Source organism: Anomalospiza imberbis, chromosome 8, assembly GCF_031753505.1.
Source record: "Anomalospiza imberbis isolate Cuckoo-Finch-1a 21T00152 chromosome 8, ASM3175350v1, whole genome shotgun sequence".
NCBI lineage: Eukaryota > Metazoa > Chordata > Aves > Passeriformes > Viduidae > Anomalospiza > Anomalospiza imberbis.
The window spans coordinates 24,150,542-24,171,729 of record NC_089688.1 but is presented as its reverse complement, the minus strand read 5'-3'; the positions used below and the strand labels follow the sequence as shown (position 1 = coordinate 24,171,729).

The window sequence follows — 21,188 nt, the reverse complement described above, 5'->3', positions numbered from 1 at the left end:
CTCCAGATTCCTCTTCTTCCCTTCTCCCATTACATCTCCCCTTGTCTCACCAGAAGGTGGCAGATAATTGCCAGAGATCATTAGGACAGGCAGGAAATTGTACTTTCCTTCTGGGCTAAATACCCAAAGGAGCCTGATGCCATCTCTAGCCCTCCAGTGTTTTCCTCCCCTGTGCATGGTTCTGAGGTAGGACTGTTCCAAGCTGTCTGAATCATCAGCTAACCCTCTAAAGAACTTGCCTCCTCTCACCCCTGCAGCATTCTGCCATCCTTACTCAAATCCCCCAGCGATGCAGGGCACCCTCTCACCAGCAGCCAGGGAGCTCAGCTGAGTGCATTGATTGTTCCCTAGACACTGATTTGAGGCTGATCCACTAATCAGACACAAGAAAACCCTGGGGAAGCTCCCAGGAGCCATCCTGGGAGTAAAGCCTGCAATTTTCCCTCACACTAGCTCCCCAGGCCACAGCTACAGATTGCACAGCAGGGAGAGAATAGGAGCCTGCATTAAAAAGGAGATGTGGATGGCAGGATTACAGGATGCCACTGCCCTCTCAGCCCCTCACCTACCCCAGCCTATTGGCCTTTGGGGGTGGGGGTGACTCAGCAATAGCCAGAACTGTGTGCTATTACCAACACCTTTCCAGCTACAGATGCTCCTGCACAGCACCAGGAGCGCTGCCTTGGGAAAAGTTAACTCCATCCCAGCCAGACCCAATACAACATCTCTGGCTGCAGACTTGCAAGTTAGACCCTTTAATCTACCTCAGGATACAGCCAAATATCCAGAAAGTCTTCTCAAAAGAAGACTTTCTCAATATTTTATTATTAGATATTGATATTAATATTTGATATTAGATTATTGTCTATTCTGATAGACATCTTCAATTGGAAAATTAAATAAACTGGGAAAGACACTGGGGAGAGGAGGAAAACACACTGGTTGCTGATAATAAACAAGCATGTGTTGCAAGCTTTCCCCAGCTCCCTGGCAACCAAAAAAGTCACACAAGAGAGCAAGGGGCAGTTGGACAAGTGGTCTAACGGGATGCTTCCAGAGCAATAGCTTTAGGTGGATAAGGGAAATCTTTAGTACATTCCCACATCTTCACCATCCTGTACTGGTATTACAGGCCCCAGATAAAATCCAGGGAGACTTCAGATAATTTGTATTCAATTCAAAGGAAAGAGTGGAAAAACAAGAGCTTAGATCAAAAGAGACCTTTACCTTCATGTCACTATTGTTCTTCATTTGTTATGCCCATATTAGAAAGTAAGACAAGTTAGGGCCTATTTATTGGTCCAGAGACCACTTGAAACATCAGGATCTGCCTCCATCTGGATGAATTTCCTTTCTCCCCATGACAAGGTGCCAAAAGTAAACATTCTTGGGCTACCCAATCCCCTAAACCAGGTCTGAGTTTGTCTGAAAATGTTACTTGGCATGGAACACAACAATGCTGGGGGACACCAATGGCTAAACCATCACACTCTCACATCAGGCCAAGCATCCAGGAGCAGGGAACATCCAGGAACATCCTGGACACCATGTGAAATTAAACAGGTAAGGCACATTCCCCCTGAGGTGGGTGCTGGGGTCCCACAGACAGAATTTACCATCATTCCTGGGGCCAGCACCACAAGTTAATTGGAGAAGAGTCACTGGCTGGAAGCCCAACCTCTGACAGATTAGTGTCTGTCCTAGAGGCAGAAAATCTGGTCCACAGAGATTAAAAGTGCTCTGCCTATCCTTCTTTGTCAATAAGCTCAGGGATGGATGATATGTACAGACCAGCCCTGGCAGCAGGGGAGGTGGCAGTGGACGAGGCTGTTTTGCTAAAGCAGCAGTAATGTCCCTCAGCCCTCTGCCTGGCTTCCACACACACCTTTCCTTTCCAATGCAGGCTTTCCGTGCAAGGAACCTCTCTTTGCAAACAGACCGGGCACTGGCAGAAAGAAATAATCTTTGACACATTTCCTTGGGGTGCTTTGATAATGAAAAAAGAGTTAAACAGTGGCAACACCTGACTGGCCTTCCTGCTTTCTTTTTATCATTTTAATTTTTCTTTTTTTAGAAATTGCTTGGAAAAAAAAACACCAAAAAAACCCAAAACAATGGTGAAATATCAATCTTCAGATAAAAGCAATTTTGAAATCTGATGCTTATGTAGCTCTGTAGGCACAGTGGATATTAATAATTCAACAAAATATTATAGTCATTACTATATTTGGCAGTATCACAACAGTGCGTTTTAGCAGAATTTCTCTCCAAATCTCATTGCAACAGCCATTAATAAATAAAATGCAATTCACTGCATTAAATGTGTTGTTTAAAGGCTAAATATTTCATCAGAACTAATTCATTTTAAATAATCAGACTAGGACTCTCCTCCCAGCACCAGGACAAATCTCGGCTCTGTACACTTTCTACACTTAGAATGAAATTATGTTTCAAAAAGCAAGCCACTAATTGAATTCAACTGGAACATCTATGCAGCAGCTCTTAGACTACAGCCCACTGCAGACAGATGGGGTCACATTCAAACAAGCCACAGGTCTCATAACTTTGCTATGCTGTTTTTGCCACCCAAGAAAATTAAGATCGAAAAACTACAGTAGAACTGCTTGCATTTATTGCCTGCCTTGAACAGTGGCCAACATCTGATTCCCTGCGGGAAGGAGAAAACAGGCACATTGGTCCAGACCTCAGCTGCCAATAGCTATAGATAACAGTGCTTATCCAGTGCTTCCCACCAGTCTCTCCCCCAGGGCTTTGCAGACGAGGTCAGTTGCCTCTCACAGGTGGGAAAACTGAGGCAGAGAGGGAAACAACTTGTCAGTGGTTGATGTAAGGCCTAAAGGTTGAGTTCCTACATATTTGTGCATCCTGCAGGAGTGGTACACATGAAAGCTCTACCCCATTGCCCTCTAAGGCACTCATGACTCCCTTTCAGTTGCAACTTTCTGCTGACAAATGCTACTTTTTTTTTTACCCTATAGTTTTTTCTTGTATCTCAGGAATGAGACCAAGTAATTTAGATCTGAAGTGTAACTCCCCCTCCATTCTCAAACACACCCAACCCACCCAGCCATAAACTGATGAGTTTCTAAATCAGGATGAAGGGGGAGTTTGATTTTAGTTTCTTATCAATTGGTATCATTAGCAAAAAAATATTAAGAAACCCATATTAAAAATTAAATACATGACAAACAAAACTAAAAAAAAAACCCCAGACAAATAAACAAACAAAAATCATACATGTATTTCAGTTTAAAGAAGTCTTCAAAAAAATAAATAAACAAAAAACCCCCAACAAACTAACAAACACAACCAAAAACCACTCTCTAAACTACCTGTCATTTTCTGGCCACTTCCAGAACAGTGTGTGAGTATCCACCCTGCTGACTTACAAACTGACGTCAGCAAGGCAATTCCTGTAATTAACACAAAACAACATGACTTTACAAGCAGGCCCTGTATCAGACACCATAATCTCTGTTTTTACCCATGGAGTTCACTGCTTTCCTCCAACAAGAGCACAACAATCTGCAACATTTTTTTCATGGATTTTATACCAAGACAACATGGCACAAAAAAATCACAGGAGCAGTATCTTCAAGCATGACTTCCTACAGTAAAATAGCAATTTCATAAGGCCAGCATATTCTATATTGTCTAAAACGTGCCGAGTTTTATGTATGAGTTATGCTTTCATAACTACATGATAAATATTTTGGTTTAAACTTTTAAAATAAAAGTATCACCTTTCCATTAAAAAAATTCTTTAAACAATTCCTTAAAATTTAGGGAGATGTGATTTTATTTTGTTGGTTGGTTGTGGTTGTGTTTGTTTGTCTTTTTTAAACCAGAATGCAAGTCCATGCTTGGTCCAAGTCAAAACCTGGGGAGACCTGTCAGGGTGACGATAGGGGTTAGGGATTAAATCCAAATTATTTTCCTTTTGCCAACCAGTCCACACACTCTCAAAAACACCAAGGCAAGCAGTCAGTTATTTACAGAGCTCTCTGTACCACATATTCTTGATTCCAGAGAGGTGCCAGACACAATTCACTGCCAGATACAGCTGTGCCATTGAGCAGTGTGACATTGGGAATAGATGGACTCTTGGTCTCGTCCAGCACATCTGATCTTATGATCCTGGGCACATGTCCAAACCCCATTAAAGTCAATAGAAATGCAAAGAATTCACTGGCTTTGAGTCAGACCTTATATGACAGCGGACAAGAACAGCTAGAGATATTTAACCTGTCAAGGAGAAGAGTTCATGGGAACTTGCTCTAATAAATACACCACCTCTACTGCACTGCCTGTTTGTGCTTTAAGTTATTCATCCTCAAGTGCTAAGGAGCCTTAACTCCTGAGCCAAAACCCAGATTATTTCTCTCAGCTTTCATTAAGGCTCCGTAAAGCACTTCTGCCCCAGTCAGACAAGCCAGCAGGACCTGAGCTAGAGGGGAACCTAAACCCAGGACCAGTGAGGGACCAGCACAGCAGGGCTAGAGAGGTCACAGCCAACAATGGAATTTGTGAAACTGAATTAGAGCTCAGGCAATAAACAAAGCAGCAAGAGAAAACCCCACAGCACAAGCCAGGATGGTCTCTATCAAGGCAGCAAAGAAGCCTCATTTTTGTTTGATGTGCTGTTTGGACACTTCTTGGTGGAAATTTGCAAGTGGAGCCCTCATCATCCCTCAAAGCTATTTCTAAAGGACTGCATTCCTGGATTGCTCAACCACCCCAAGAGACACTTCTGCTTCACCAGGCAGCTTGATGGCTTCTGACTCTTGGTAATTTATCACTGCATTAATGCTCTCCTGGTTACTGTCTGTTATGAAACACAGGTAGAAGCACAGCCTTGCACAAGGAAGAGGCTTTCAAATTCCATCCTGTGCAAGCCTGCCAGCTGCCAGAGAAGAGGAAGGCACATGGGTCTAATTCTCATCTTACTGACATTTCATCAGTGTATCAGCATTGACTTTGAAGGTATTTCTGTTGCCCTACTCAGCATCACAAAGATGAAAAATACGCCCTTGAAATAAAACATGCTGCTCTGACAGGAGCTCCTGCTTCATCAAGCTAAGGTCCTTATCAAGATTTTATTGCAATAGCAAGGATTTAAACCAAGCACAGCAGTTTTATTAAAGACAGAGAACAAAAGACAAACCAAAGGGTTCCAGTGACAAGTTACTCCAAGCAGAAGTGAGAGATCCAGAACACCATTTCCAGTCTGGCAGAGATCACTCACAGCACTTGGTCTGTCTGGCCAAGTCTGTGTACTCTTTATCTACCCAGCCAAAAAAAAAAATAATTCCCTCATAGCAGCTGTTTCTACAACAAGCACAGAAGAGGCTGGCAACCCCAGCTCATGGCTACAGCATAACACAATGTTTAAAAGCCTGGTTTGCTAGTTCTTTAAAAATTATTCCATCCCTCCAACTTCCATTCAGGCAGGTGTTTATGACCTCTCAAAACATTTTCCCCCAAAGCAGTGAAGATATTTAGCTAAGCAGTGGACTGAGAGCCCACAATGGCACAAAAGTCTTTGAGAGACACTACATGCACTAGGAAGGGATACCTGTCTTCTCCCAGAACAAGCCCAACAGCATTTAGGATACAGTGTAACACTGAGATTTTTATTCTATATATCCCTAAAGAACAGAGACTTGGACAATTCCAGCTTGGCAATTCTCACCCTCAAGTGTCCAAATCACTGGTAGGCAATTAACATTGCTGTTTTTACTGCTAAAGCACATGCTAGTGCTCTTGAACATCCAAGTTTCTCATCAATGCAAGAAAGAGAGAAAGATACTTGCCCATAGTAAGGCAATACCTGAGTCTTCCTTCCTTAAGTCACAGACTTAGTCATGTTCCCCACAATCAGATATAATCACTTTCACTGTCCCAAGTTCAGAACAATAGAAAAGAAAATACAAATGGGGAGGGGGGGGAAAGAGTCATGGGCACAAATTAAAGGAGATACATAAAGACACTTAAAGACCCACACTGGCAAAACTAAGGCTGCACATAGAAATATTCACATTAGGGTCCGTCCCACACTAGCAGAGATCAAGCTCTACTGAAGCAACATCAGCATAAAATCACCATAAACCAGAGCGGATTTTAGAACGCTAACATGGGCTGAACAGTACCCCTTGAAAGGCTAATATGCATTTACTGACATCCTTCCTCTCCCTTCAGTTAATGGCAGGACAGACCATTTAGTCAGTGGTCTAAAGCTTTAGCTTGCAAGACAGCAATTTATACACCCTGGCAGGTGAGAATGACCCATTCAGCCTAAAACAGAAGGAGAAAAGCCTCCTGACAGCATTTCTCTGCCCAGTTCTTGTCCGAGACAACTCCAAGTATCATTCAGCCATGGCACGTCTAACCTGAACTGACCATGTCTCAGACTCCTGGGAGTCAGATCATCTGCCTTCAAATAATCACTTTCCTCCCTTCTTCCCCAGCAGGACTTAGGCACAAAGCAGTACATCATCTAAACACTATTTAAGTTCCCAGTGGCTGTGCATGCCTTGCTCAGGGGACTGATTTTTTTTTTTTCCTCTGGTGCTAATTCCATCTCTTAGGTTCATTTTCTCTCCGTACCCTGGGCAGGAGCTGCCATAGCAAAAGGATGCCCAAGGAAAATGCATCAGGACAAGTCAGGCACCAGCGTGCCTCTGGAGGCAGAGGATTTAAATAAAGAATGAACTTTAAAAAGCTACTATCTTTCCTGTAGCCAGCACTGTTAAGAAAAAATTCACCACAGGGGACTATCACAGGAACAAAACACCTTCTGGCCCCACATTCAGGAGGGAGAAAGGAAGCACAAAACTGACCAGTGTGCTACCCCAGGGACTGGCAGAGACTGGTGTCAAAAAGTCTGAAGCAACAGAAAAGGCCACATCTGCCCCACCACAACTGATCATCTATGTTCTGTAGAAACAAGCTGGCAGGGAATGCCCATGCTGCCTTCTCTTCAGGGAATTCAAATTCCATATATGCAGGTAAAAACAAATGGCAAGGTTCTGCCTTCTGTATCATATACATCATCCTTTAAAGACATAAAATTTGTGCAAGGTGCTGTACATACAGCTGGGTGGGGACAAAGCCTCCCCTGTTCCAAATGTTTATCATTAAACACAGTTTTCTACTTCTCTCTTAAAACCATAACCACAGGCATTAAAAAAAAAAAAAAAAAAAAAAAAAAGGCAGCTTTCAGCTCAAGACAGAAAAGATTGAAAGGACAGACCCCAAATAATTGCCAGTTCTTTTCCACCTTGCTACCATTTCCTCCCATCTCCTGATCAGCGAGATCTGCAGATGAGAGCAGAGTAGAACTGAACCCAGGGAGGACATGTGCTATAGGAGAGCTCCAAATTCAGCACACCAACAACCAAGTTCAGCTTAAGGAACCTCGTGTGTAACTAAGGGTTGCCAAATCCAGCTGTGGCAGGCATAGAAAAACCTTCACTATGACTCATACCAAAGCCTGTTCAAGTCACTGCCACTGTGCAAAGGCCACAGCAAAGGAAAGAGGAGGAAGGGACCTGCAGTACTGTATAATAGCATCCGAGCCCCCAGTTACAGTGGGGGGTATAGAGAAGGAGCAGAGGAAAAGCAGGACAAATCAGACTATGGCCCCAAATCATCCTTGGCTATATGGTACTTAGGCTTTCTAATTATACGCTTATATACCTAGTTCTGTAGTTATCAAGTCACATATCCTTACACACATATAAACATAGGCACAGTATCCCCTACGTTTCAAAAACAGGGTTTTTTTAAAACAACATTATGATTAAAAATGGGACTTTAAAAGATGTAAAAAAGCCCAGGAAGATCCACTCTGTCCCCTCCCATTCTACTTTGAGGTGTTCCCATGTAGCTAATTTTGACAAACACAGGTAATAGCAGGCTTTGTTTTGTTAAACCCGTTAGGTACCAAGGGCAATAAATGGTTCAGGCAACTCTCTTAGGTAAGAATGTGCAGCATTAGAATACATGTGTCCCCATGAGATATGAAACAGAACACTCACACATATATTGACTCACTCCTGTGTCCTGACACAGATTAGCTCTGGCCTCTCACCCCTGTCTCCTCCAGGATGAGCACATAAGGAAAACTCTGGCTCATTCCAGCCTGTCTGAGAACAGCATTCACTAGTCAGTGACTTTCATAATTGTTAAACTTTGTCTTTGGGAAAGAAAATGAGAATCTTCTCTTCTACAGAAGTCACAGCATTCTCAAATGATACAATTTTTTATCATCTAACATTTGATCTCATTCTGCAGAGTTAGACCTGCCTATTTCCCCTTTCTGTGAGTCGTTTTTCCATCTCCCCAAACCAGTTTATTGCCTGTTTCCAGGAGCACTACAGGAAGCACAAATAAATTTTTATTTTTTTTTAAAAGCCACAGAAAGCTGAGAGGCATAAGAACAAAACCTCAGTGCAACTCAGAAAGGCAGGCTTTGTTACTTGCAGTATGTGAAGTGGAACAAGTAATGTGGATAATCTGAAATTAATTAAAGGGAAAGGCGGGTACATTGAACCAGCCACAAAGAGATGCTGTAAAAGCAAACTGAAAATGTTACACTACCAACAGTGGTGCCTTCTGATTAAAGGAGCAGAGTTTCCAGGAAGGATAGCAAAAACCAACATGAACGCTTAATTAAGAAAATTAAGGACTGTGGTTTAGGTGCCTTGAAAAAGAAACCGTTTCTGCTTTGGATCAACAGACCATGCTATGTGTGAGTAAGCCCTGGAGGGACAGCTTTGGAATCTTTGGACCAATTTGAACTGAACTCAACAGGGGATAAAAGGTCACAGAGGTGCAGAATTCCTCTAAGTTGAGCTGAGTGAAGAAGCAGGCCCCAAAATAATATCTGGCCTGAACCACAAGGTACCCAGTGTCCACTTTCAGAGCTGGCAGGGCTCCAGCTGATTGATGCATCAATCACAGCGAGCTCTCCAGCACATCTGTAATTCTCAGCCAAGTCCACCTTGTGCCACTTTTCACCCCTCCAAACAGGCAGCAAGATGAGGGATCATGACAGAGATGATAGCAAACACAGAGAGAAGAGAGTCCTGGGAGGGCACACAGTTAAGTGATTGCAAACTTCTGTTGTTTAACAAAATGATCAGGCATTTTGCTCATTTCCTGGTCCTTCAGAGAGCAGACAGCTCTCACAGACCAGATAAAATGTTCAGCATGGCTACTGGGGCAGGGCCTCAAAAACACTCAGCAGAAATCATAATCTGGTGGGCTGTCCTGGCCAGATCTTGTTCTGCTGTATTCCATATCCCACACTTTTCTGAAAGCCCTTCAATTAAAGGCTCAGCTACCCATAAAGTCTGAGCACAGACAGCTGAACAATCTCTGTAATACCTCTGTGACACCTGATATGGACACTGTGACTGGATGAGGCTTTATCCTGGTGTTGCTCCAATAGTTGCCAAAGTACACCTGAACAAAGAGTCTTTCTTCTGAAATACCAGTTGTCTCAAGTAGCATGGCTATCACACAGGTTTGCAATCTCACTGTCTCACAGGCAAACCTCTTTTCAGGCCAGGTACAAATGTGTTTTTCAGAGCCCAGGAGGCAGGCATGCATGTCTGCCTCTCCCACCACACACTGTGAGCATGAGCTGTCAGTGCTTCTTCACATGCAGGCTCACCAGTCTTGTGTCTTGCACTGGGGCTTTTGGCCAGACAGAAGCAAAAACCTGCCCCACTGCAAACACAAGATATACCAGCAGTACCCATGTTACAGGCTGATGCAGTTTGTGCAAGTTCAGAGAGCCAGTGTGTCTGTCCACAAGTGCCAGGCCCCACCCCCAGACACCCATCTGCACTCCCATCCATGCTCCCACTGTACAGTCAAGAACTAACAACATTTTGCTGGTTGGGAATAAAGCTAGAAAGACACTGTGGGTGACAGAACAACCCCTCACATACTGGTCTAACCTTCCACCTGGCAGAAGACTGCCATGAGGAAACCCAACCAGGCCCCACCAAGGGGGCAGAAGGAAAATTCATTTGCCCTCTCTCAGGAGTACTTCACCTGTACCTGGTGTTGGGCAAAGACTTTCCCCTTTGCCTGTGAAGTGGAACATAAAGGGGAAGGCCACCTTAATGACCAAAGAAGCCTACAAGACCCTTGAACTTTGCATTCTTCTACATTATCCCATGTAAGATTGCACAAACAGGCATACAAACCTACATGTGCTATCATCCTAGAGTATTCCAAACAATCCACGCACTTCAGAGTCAACTCTCACTCCCCTGATCAGACAGATGTGATTCTTCTCCTGTCTGCATTTCCAATGAAAACTCGAATTCATGGCTCCCACGGTCTCATCATGCTGATTCTCATCCAGCTCAAAAGGAGCTGCAATTTGAAATGGCTTGATCTATCAAGCAGGTAAAGGGATTGGAACAGCAGACAATGATCTTAAAACCCTTTGAGACGGAACTTTGCAATACTTGAACTTGATCAATCTGTTAATGATTTTAGCTGACCATGTTCTACTTTTCTACTATTGAGAGCCCTGTTCTTTCCCCTCTTAACTCCTCACCTATTTTTCCTTTTATGCAACCTCTTATTAAAAAATATACATCATCTAAGTTGTAGCAATGAAGTAAAGTAAGTCCTTTGTTATTTAGTATCCCATCAATACTGTGCATAGCCCAGACTATATCCCTCCTCTCTTGCATGCCTCAGTTTTCTCAAAAAACAGGGGAAAAAAAAGGTTATACTACTGACCTTCCTTTTAATGACCTTTGGAATACACATCTGAAGGAGGCAGCAAAGACGTTTTTATGTACAGTCATGCCTACCATTCTGCAGACACAAAATTGGTAGGATTTGGTAGTAAAGGACAGGAAGACTGGAAAAGAGAAATGTCTCCATATAAACAGCCATCCACCTCACTACCTTGTGCAGAAAGAATTCACCTCCCAGTTCTCTAACAGAGGTAAATAAGGCCACAGACCAGCCAAATCTGCCTCCATCTCATAGTATTGATCACACCTGAGAGGGATTTTTCAAACAGGCCCCAACTGCAGGGAAAGGCTAACAACCAATTAAAGCTTCCACTCCATCCCCCCTTCACCCACGAGGTCCTAAAGTATTTTGGCAAGAGCAAGATATTCATGTTTTACACATTCTCTTCCACACAACAGCTTTTGCAAATGTCCATCCAGTGAGAGCCCTTCATGTGAGTTAACTCCTGCTTGTGGATAGGGAATCCAAGACATTTTAGGCACAATGGCAAGACCACAAATCACAAAGACAGCCTGCATGCACAGCCTGCTCTCCTCTGATGCCCAAGGATGCACATCTGAACTCAAGCCATACATTTCTCTCTGCCCTGAAAGTCAGCAGGAGCTCTGTGCCGAGTTTCCTGCTCCATTAACCCCTCACTGGTGTCCTCCACCAAATCCCCAGGAGAGGCTCAACCCATTTCAGGAGCCTTCCAGCAACACCACTGAAGATATGCCAGCAGTACCCATGTTACAGACTGATGCAGTGTCAATGCAGTTGCTTCCAGCATCCCAGCTCTTCAGATCATCACTGACCCAAATGATTTGCAGCTGCTCAGTCCTAGTTTTTGTTGTTTTGTTTTGTTTTTTTTTTTAATCCCAAACCTACATTTTAGTCCCAAAGTGATCAGCTAGTGCAACTGTGTTTCCCAGGAAATGTTTCTTTGTCCCACAATGCAGTGGCTGGCAAGAATTCCAATTCTCCCTATTCCTCCACATCCACAAGAAAAGAAAGGAGGAACACAAACCCTGAGATTTGTGCAACACCTTCAGCTTGGTCAAAAAGTTGGAGTGCCAAGTGGCAGGGACCTGTCAGGGCAAGTGCGTCCCCTGCGGATCAGGCACAGGGAGATAAGGGAAGGAGCCCAGTTCTCCTGCCCTCCCCTGCCGCTGTCGATGGCACAGGAGAGGGAGCAGATGGGCAGCGAGGTGGCTCTGTCAGCAGTCCCCCCGGGGGGGACAACAAGGGGACAGGGCAGCGGTCGAGAAGGAGGGTGCAGGCAGGAGCGGCTCCGCTGCTTCCCGCGCCGCAGCGGCCGAACACAGCCTCGCCCAGAGCAGCGGCACCGCCGGCAGCTGCAGGGCCGGGCCAGAGCTCGAACAGGCACGGCTGGGCTGGAGGGGACGGAGCAGATGAGAGACGCCGGCACAGGGAGAACTATCTTCAGGAAAAAGCCTGGCAGCGATTAGAGACAGCACAAAGGGAGACCGCATCAGCTGCACGGGATGGCGAAACGCTTTAACGCGGCTGAGCGTCTGCTGCGACTCTTCTGGTCTCTCGCAGAGGGAACCCCAGACCGCGGGAGTTTCCCAGAGTCTGTGACTCCGAGCGGGTTTCCATATCAATATTTCAGCAGCCTCTGCCTTCCCAGCACGCAGCCCGGGCTCCAGCAGCATTCCCTCCCTTTCTCAGATGCCCACGCTCCCTCTAGCGCCCGGCTCCGCTTCCCTCGCCCCGCAGCCCGCACCCTTCCCTCGGCCCGGCCCCAGGGATCCGGGCTGATCAAACTGAAGCTACTGGGGGCACGCAGGCCCTGCAGTGCTCTGCACAGCTGCCTGCCTGGCATTGCGGCGCATGCTGGAGCACGGAGGGGAAAAAACGCCGTGACAGCCTCAGTGACAGGGCTGTGCCACTCGTTTCAGTGGGAGAGCAATCAGGTCTCCTTCAGCTCTGAGAGGGAGGAACAAAAGTGAGATTTGATCACTCAGCATCCATCTTTTCTTACTTTCATTGCATGCTGCGACTCCACTGGTTATGAAGGCTGGAAATTGACCCTGAAGTTTCCATGGCAGATTATTTATCAAATATGTTTACTCCCACACAGACATGTTCTACAAACATGCAACAAATTTTCTTCAGTTCCCTCAGTCTCATAATACCCCATAAAGGCAGGAAAGGACATTTTTCCATGCTCTCCTTTTTGCATGGAGGAAATATTAACAACAATGATGCAGTTCTCTCTGAACATTAGAAGTTAGGATTTGGGAAATTGTTTACTTTGGATTCCTACACGGGGTTTAAGCAAGCCAGGAAGCTTGTATGCAAAGGCATGACTGCAAAAAAGTATATTGTTTACTTTGGATTCCTACACGGGGTTTAAGCAAGCCAGGAAGCTTGTATGCAAAGGCATGACTGCAAAAAATATATTCCATCAAAGGGATATTTCAGCTTAAAATTCCTATTGGGCTCCACCAATTATGTCACCAGAGCAGTCTCCAACATGGTTTACAGTGTGGGTCAAACTCCCAGAGAGTAACAAACTCTCAGAGCCAAACAAGAGACAGTGAAAGGCTGTGCACAAGAGAGGAAAAAACTCATCTGCCCACAATCCTGTGGCTGTAATTCAGAAAACGTGAAGGGCCCACAGGTCTCCTTGCTGCACTGCTCCATGTTTCCTCACCTTTTATTCATTTCTCAATCTTACTTTCCACTGCTTTAGGATCCTCCAGGTTGAATTCTTCACTAGAGTAAAATAGCTTAGATTAAGCCTACATCAATTTAAACTGAGGATCCAAACAAATACGTTGCTGCTTTGGGGAATTTCTGCAATTATAAAATTCAATGCTTCAAGGAACATGTCATTTAATTTACTGTCTTGACTGAGGCAGGTTGGATTCAACACCTTCAAACACAGATTCTCAATGGAAGATAAACTTGACCAGAGCCCAGCCAAACCCAAGCATTAACTCCATAACTGGCAGGTCCCCTGCAATGTCTTCAAAGCAGCTCCAACCATGAGGCCTGGCCCTCAATTCTGGTACGAATTTGGAATTGTGTACGAGTGCTGATTGACATAAGCATGTATTGGTCTCTGTTCTACCCACAGACATCCAGGGAGCTCAAGGGGCATGATACTCCTGTATGACGTGAGTCAACTCTCGGCCGTTTGCAAGACTGGTTTCCAGTATTCTTCAGTGCAAGTAACACTAAAGATCTTTGCCCTTAACCTGTGCTTTTCCCATTAGACAACACTGGTCTCCTATGTTTTCTAAAATCCCTACTACAACCAGCTGTAAATTTGGAAACTCTCAGAAAGTTTCATCTTCCTACAGCCTTGCCTTCAAGAAAATATTTGTTTCATCTCACCTTCTTTTTGAGAAAAATCTCTCCTGCCTAACATAAATTATCTGCTCAAACCCCTTTTCAAAAGACTTCATCATCTAATTGGATAAATGTTTTCTATTATGGAAAAAAATAATTAAAGAACCTCATAGCTGTTTCTATTTGCATTTAATCCACTTTGAAAGCTTAGCCACAAGTCCTAGGGCATCATCCCTGATCATGGCAAAGTATGAGTACTGAGGTCTGAAGAGAAACTGCTGATAGGCACCTCAGATAGGAGCAGTTCTGTTACTGAGCTTGGAACTACAAGAATATCCACAGTTTGCTGTGCCAGGCAGGGAAACGGCCCAGGGAACCTGCTAGATTCCTGGGATCTACTAACAGTACCCAGGTCCAAACATCAAACTGACTTTGCAATGAAACCAGTCTGGAGAGAAATAGTACAAAAAATATTTTCTAGATGCCTTCTCCCTGGTCTACTAACTCAACACAACCACAACAGTAGTTGCCATGTTGGTTTCATTTTTATTTCCAAACTTCTATTTAAATATTAATTAAAAATCGATTGGCAAAGTCCTGGAGAAGGACTTTAATAACAAGCTACATTAATAAAGGTAGAGGAAAAGTAGAAATGCATAAAGACATTTTGCCAGAGTTGGCCTACCTTCAATGGCAACAAGACCATAGCCTACTCAAAAGCTATTTGAGAACAAAACAGTCCAGAATAGAAATTAAAATATCTGCCAAAGGCAGTGCAATTAATGTGGTTGTTCTCTCACCATTTTTGCATTCTAGGAGTAAACATTTTAGACTGAAATCCAGCTGGACTTTTGGAGCAGTTACCCACGGCTGACAACTAAATGCAACCTGCCTAAAGATTTCCCTTCCTGCCTTCCAAGCATAGCAGTCTATTTGGAATTTCAAATATTGCCCATCACACACCGCATTGCAAGGCATCTTAATGAAAAACTACCTGGCACAGAGTGATCCCATTGGCCTCCCCAGCTTGTAATGCTCCATGGGAGTGAGTAATGTCTCAGCATCCAACCACCAGTACATTAGCAGATCACACCAGAACTCTGCCAAAAGCATTCAGAGGAATCATTCCCGGAAGAGATGGGCTTCACTGGGAGAACTTGCACAACCTGCTTGTCACTGCCAGCCCCCAGAGCGTGCACAAGGCAAAGAAACAGGATCAGTGGTAGTAGGAGGTAAAGAAAACCCATTCAGAGCAGAGTGGTTCCCATCAGATCATCATCTTTACATGAGTCTTGAAAAGCCCTTCTGGTACCTTGCTGCAGCACTTCCTTTGAGAAGAAACTTTTCCTAATGTCCAGTATGACATACGCTGGGGCTGTTAGCACATATTAATCCCTCTTCAACCAAAAAGATATGCTGCATCTTCTAACTCTACTTCCAATGTCTGTAAGCTACTGCAGCATTATTAGCCTTCTCTTTATTATCTTGTCCCAAAGGCATCTCATATTCCAAGTCTTGGAGTTAATCTTGAAACCACATTAACTCTAGAAATGACTGTCACAGGCTGACTGGACAAAACAGTGCAGCATGGCTGCCAAAACAAACCAAGCCCCAGTCCAGTGTCTCACCAGCTCTCATCCTGACTTCCCCAGTTTTCAGGGCCTGGATCATGCTGTAAGTATCAATGCAATTGCATGGTTTGCACAGGCAGCAGCTGCATCATTGAAGCACACCAGACTTCCACTAGTTTATCTTCTGCACTGTTCTACTGCAATGAGATTTAAAAACTTGCCCTGCTGACATTTTTCATATTGTATGAAAAATCCAACCCCTAGTATCATAGAGGAACTTGGCCTGACTGCAGCAACCTGCAAGATACACATGCCTTAGCCCTCTTCTGCTCTTACTGGGGCATTATAGTGCATTTCTCATCTTTATTCCAGAAGTTTGGGAGAATTTATGCTAGAATTTGGGAGATGTCCCTGCCCATGACAGTGGGGATTGGGACTAGATCATATTTAAGATTCCTTCCAACCCTTAATATTCAATGACTCTGTGGAGTTTGCCTCTGGTTACTAAAAAAGGCAACGGCATATATACATGTGATAGCTAAAGTATGCAGTGATCATAGCTGCAGCATCTCCATAGATAGTGGATTAAAAATGTCTTCTAGAGAAAGCTAGAAATGTGCATCTTTTCTTCTGATATTGACAAAAACAATGCCACAGAATTTGTGGTAATACCATCGCGGAAAAGGCATGGACTAAATTAAGTACTTCCAATAAACAGCTACTTTCATCAGAGGGACAACTCTCTAACCTAACAAAAACAGTTCCTATTTCCCATTCCACCAGTGACCATACCAGGAGAGCAATCATAGTAAGTGTGTTTTATTCACTGTAGTTTCTTGGAATCTCTTGGAAAACCTACTATCAAAAAAGGAGATAGTGAGGTTTAAAACTGTAAGAGCATTAAAGGTGCTGCTACCTTTTTTTGTAGGTCCTTATCCTATAAATCAGGGAGAGAGGAAGGAGGAGAAGATCATATGAGGAATCAAATCATCTTCACAAGAAGGTTGGAGAGAGCATCTGATGAGCAGAACAAGAAAAAATTTCATGCACTAACATAAGCATCTAGAGAGGGAATTGTAGAGGGTACAACTGCTCACTGAATGGCACATTTGTACACAGCATGTGTGTTCAGAGAGAAATGGTTTTGGAAAAAAGAATGGCCTGCAGACCTTTTGGGAATGATAGTATTTTTCACTAAAAATCCTCCTTTCTTTAGAAAAGCCTTGGCAAGAAAACATTTTTATCTGATCTCTCCAAGGTCCCTCAAGAGTTTCATGACCTTGCTCAATAAATGCTTCTATTAGGGCAGATTGATACTTGAAGCCCCAATAGAAGTCTGCATTTTCCAATACCAGACCCACTGAATTAAGCCAAGTGCCCTCCATAAGAACATAGAGAACACGAACCTCACTTCTACACAGACTAGCATTTTTGTATTTGCCTAACGATTTTCACTTCAAGATCCTCAGGTATTGTACAAAGCAGAAATGAATTCTGCTCCACACCACCACTTTGTGGTAGCTAAGTAGTACTATTCTTGTTTAACATGGAAGAGGAGATCCAGAGAGGTTAATTGTCTTTCCTAAGGTCACAGCAAAAGCCTCTGGGCAGGACAAAGCAGAGAACCCAAATTCCCTGATCTCACCAGTTTTTGCCTCTATCATAATCCTGACCTCACTGTCTGAAAATACAGAAAACAAAAGTTTTTTGCCTGGAAGGGATTATGTTTTAGTAAGTTAAATTGTGATTTCAGGGATGTGTGAGAAAAGGGGGATAGGAGATTCACAGACACTTGCTTTTAAAATAACAATAATTTTAAAAGCAGAGGGTTTTAACAATCTAGGTAACAAGGCGTCCAGCAGCTGCAAAGGCCTCCCTTTTGTGGAGTGTCTGAAGATCTTCTTTGCAAATCCATCCAGTTTTTAGGAATACCCCACTACTAATGCACAAAACTTGATTGATCATGTTTTTAATAATACATAGGTGACAAAAACTGAGGTTTTGAAGCGTGTTCAAGTAACAGAATTGGTAAAAGAAAGCTGTTTGCCTCTTTACTGCTTTGGGAGCCTGAACACAATATAACATACAGACACATCCTACCTGCTCTCCTAGGTCAACTGGCATAATCATGACATGACTTAATACCTATTGTCCATTTCCAACACTCCATCCTGCTGCTTTACATCTCCTGTGACCTAAGAAAATGCATGTTTTGTGATGTGGGGCTGGGGACCAATGTGGCTGGCAAAAGAAGCCACACTGTTTGCCCAAGTGACCTTGGGCAAATTGTTTCATGTTCCTGTGACATGGGCACACCAACAGTAAAATTAGGTAAAAACTGAGCTGCAGCAGAAAAACAGGTATTGGATTCCACCTTATCTGTTAATTAATGAAAGAACCCAGGTTCGAGCATATAACTTTCCCTCTACACAGTTAAAAAAAAACTCCAATTAATTACTTAAATGCAGTATGTTTTCTCCAAAAGACAAGAGAGAAAAATTCTCAGAATGCTAGACCTCATATTAGGAAAATCACAGAAAGATGACATTTGAATTTATTATCACACTTGCTTCTCCTTCCTACAAACACCACACTGGCAATAAACACCAGTCTTTTGCTTTAGCTTGTGATTTTGAGTTGGAAGCTTTCAATGCATGATATCCTGAGGTGCAAAATCCTATTGGCATGCCATGAACAATCAAGATATTTTCTTTCATTACCCTTCTCAGTCACTTAAAGAATAAGGAATCTAGTTATTTAAATAGCATGTTTCTGTAAAAGAAACCGAGGAGAGAGAATTTTGTGAAAATCACTTTCTGAGCTGTGCTTTAGAAAAAAATAACCTTTCCCCTGCAAATGCCTACAAAATGAGTTTTCATTGCTACTTGAAGCAGAAATACTCCAAATTATTGGAAATCCATGCTGGGAAGGCATGGGGGAGGCATTTAAGCTTCTTTTACCTAACACCCCTTGATTCAGCATCAAAATGAAACAAAAGAGAGGGTATATAGGTTGTTTTCTTCATTACATGGCATGTTATGTTAAAAATAAGTAGTCCTAGAGACAAGTGTAGTGCTGAAATATACCATACAGCTGTGTTCTCTTCAATGTTTGCTTTCATCTTTAATGAGAGTGAAATTCATGTCTGGCAAACACAACTGCCTTTAAAAATTGGTTAAATCAAAGTAACATCTACATTGCTGTCAGAATTAATGCCTAAGTAGCAATAAATAGACAAGAAAAAATCAAGTCCAAAAAAAAAGTTGAATTGCACATTACAACCTATAGCTGATGCACAGATAGAGACACATATAGATAAGTAGGTAGACAATTTGCTCTTTCATGGCTAGTAAGTTCCATGAAGAATGTATCTGAAAATGCAGCCAATCTGTTTTATGCTGTTAATTGCTTTATACTAATTTCCAATAGTGGCAAAACAATAAAAGAGGCGTTTTCAAGGCAGTGACAAGCTATAATAATCAGAATAATGGGAATATTGTCATCAGACATAAAGGTTTCCCAGAGTTCTTTAGATTACATCTGTTCCCAGACTACACGAGAGGAGAAATGGTATTTCTGATACCAAGTCAAAAGAAACTTGAAGTTTTGTCCACAGCCACCTGCCGGGCGTTGCAGAGCGGGTGTGAGGGAGGGTCCTGCACTCTCACGGCACAACGTGTGGGCTTTTGGGACATGGCCTCTACACAGGCACACACACAGTCCCACAGGCTTTCAGGGACACCTCAGTGATTCGTTATTATTGACTTCGGGAAAAGGCGTGAGATGCCATGGATTTTTTTACAAACTTTGCACTCTGCTCGCACTACGTGCCTCCCCTCACAGCTCCTTGACGTGCTGTGGGGCTTTCCACTACTTAATGAATTAATGGGATCTCTCTTGCTTCCAGCACTCACAGCTGGGCACTGGAGGGCTTTTCCACCAGCCCTGTGCATCATACATCCCAGGCAGGGAGGCAGCGAAGCGTGCCACGGTGTTTATTACATACGGAGAGACTGAGAGAGGGGGTCCCCAGGGGAGCGGCACACGGGACACGCTGGAGCGCAGAGGAGAGCGCTGGGGCCAGCCCGGCCCTCCGGGGCGCTGCCGCCGCGCTGCCCGGGGATCGCGGCTCTGCCTCCGGGAACGGGGGCAGAACCGTGTTCCCACTCGCCTTCACCTTTCCCCAGGAAAACTTTTCTCCTGCGGCCATCGCTCCGTCTCCCACTCCCGCTGGCGACAAGGGCACGGTGCCCGCCCAGCGCCCCTCTCCTCCCCGCACCCCCGGCCGCAGCGGCAGGCTCAGCCCCGTCCCGCCGCTGTCCCGGCTCCCTCCCCGCCAAGCGCCGCCGGACCGGCTCGGCTCGGCTCGGCTCGGGTCTGCGGGGCGGTACTCACGCTGCTGTTGTGTCCGGACCAGTGCACCATGGCTTGGTTGTGCGCCGCATCCCCGGTGAGCGCGAAGGTGGTGCTGCTCAGCCTCGGCTCCTCGGCCCCTCGCGGCCGCGCCGCTCTCCCATCCTCCGGGGGCCCGCGGGGCTGAGCGCGGCCGCCGCGCTGCCCCTCGGCCGCGGGCACCCCCCGGACGCCGCCGGCCGGCAGCGCCCGGCGCCCCTCGGTGCTCCGGCGGGTCCGCGGCGCCGCCGGGCCCCGGCTCCCGGGCGCGCCGCCTCCCGCCCCCGCCGCGCGGAGCGCCGCTCCCCGCGGCCCCGCTTGGCCCCCCGGCTCCGCGCCCGGCACCGGCTCCGCGGCGGCCGCCGCCCCGACCGAGCCCCGCGCTCGGCCGCCCGGCCAGCTCCGTAATCCTCGCGGCGGCGGCGGCGGCTGTCGCTGCTCCTGCCTAAGGCGAGACGAGGAGGACGGCCAGGAGGGCGATGGAGATGAGCAGGATCTGCAAGTTATTTCGGCGCCGGTGCAACACCAAGAGAGAAGTAAGAACCATGTCCAGGCGAGAAAAATGGTGTGGCAGGTCGGAAAGCAGTTGGTCCCCTTCTCCATGCCTTTGCGGAGCGAGTCGGGGGGCTTGCAGAGGGAGGGGGGATGAGGCGCTGCGTTTAGGGCTTTTTTTTTTTTTTAGGAAGAAAGGGGCCGGATTCTAATTATAATATTTATTATTTGCAAAAGGCGCCTCTTTCTCTCGCCCTTCTTCTTTCTCTTCTTCGGTTTTCTCTTGACTCTTTCTCAGCCTCTGAGACGATGACCAAAAAAAAAAAAAAAAAAAAAAAAAAAAAAAAAAAAGAAGAAAAAAAGAAAAAAGGAAAGGAGGGGGGGGAAAGGAAAAAAAAACTCTCCCCGGTAGTTGGATTCTGTTCCTTACTGTTGCTGGATATTTTTTTTTTCAAAAGTGCTTTTCAGTGAAACTGTTCACGTTCAAGGATTTGATCAAGTGAGAGGGTACCACCACACGGGGGGAGGAGCCCCGAGCCTTGCCAAGCCGCCGCCGCCGCTGAAATACACCGCCGAGTCACCCGCCGCGCCGCGCCGCGCCGCCGGGGGCCGGGAGCGGGGCCG

General features: G+C 45.1%; 1 protein-coding gene across 2 annotated transcripts in view; it reads right to left on the bottom strand.

Annotated features, from left to right (window-relative positions):
- SORCS3 (sortilin related VPS10 domain containing receptor 3) overlaps positions 1-20,886 on the bottom strand; it is a 265,160-nt gene extending 244,274 nt beyond the window's left edge. The window contains exon 1 of one of the 2 annotated variants that reach the window (XM_068198006.1): positions 20,076-20,886. In XM_068198006.1, the coding sequence (XP_068054107.1) occupies positions 20,076-20,675 (600 nt within the window). In that variant the 5' untranslated portion in view covers positions 20,676-20,886. Of the gene's footprint in view, positions 1-10,788; positions 11,044-20,075 lie in introns of those variants that run through there. The other variant, XM_068198007.1, reaches the window with a different exon arrangement.
- Positions 20,887-21,188: the final 302 nt, after the last annotated feature.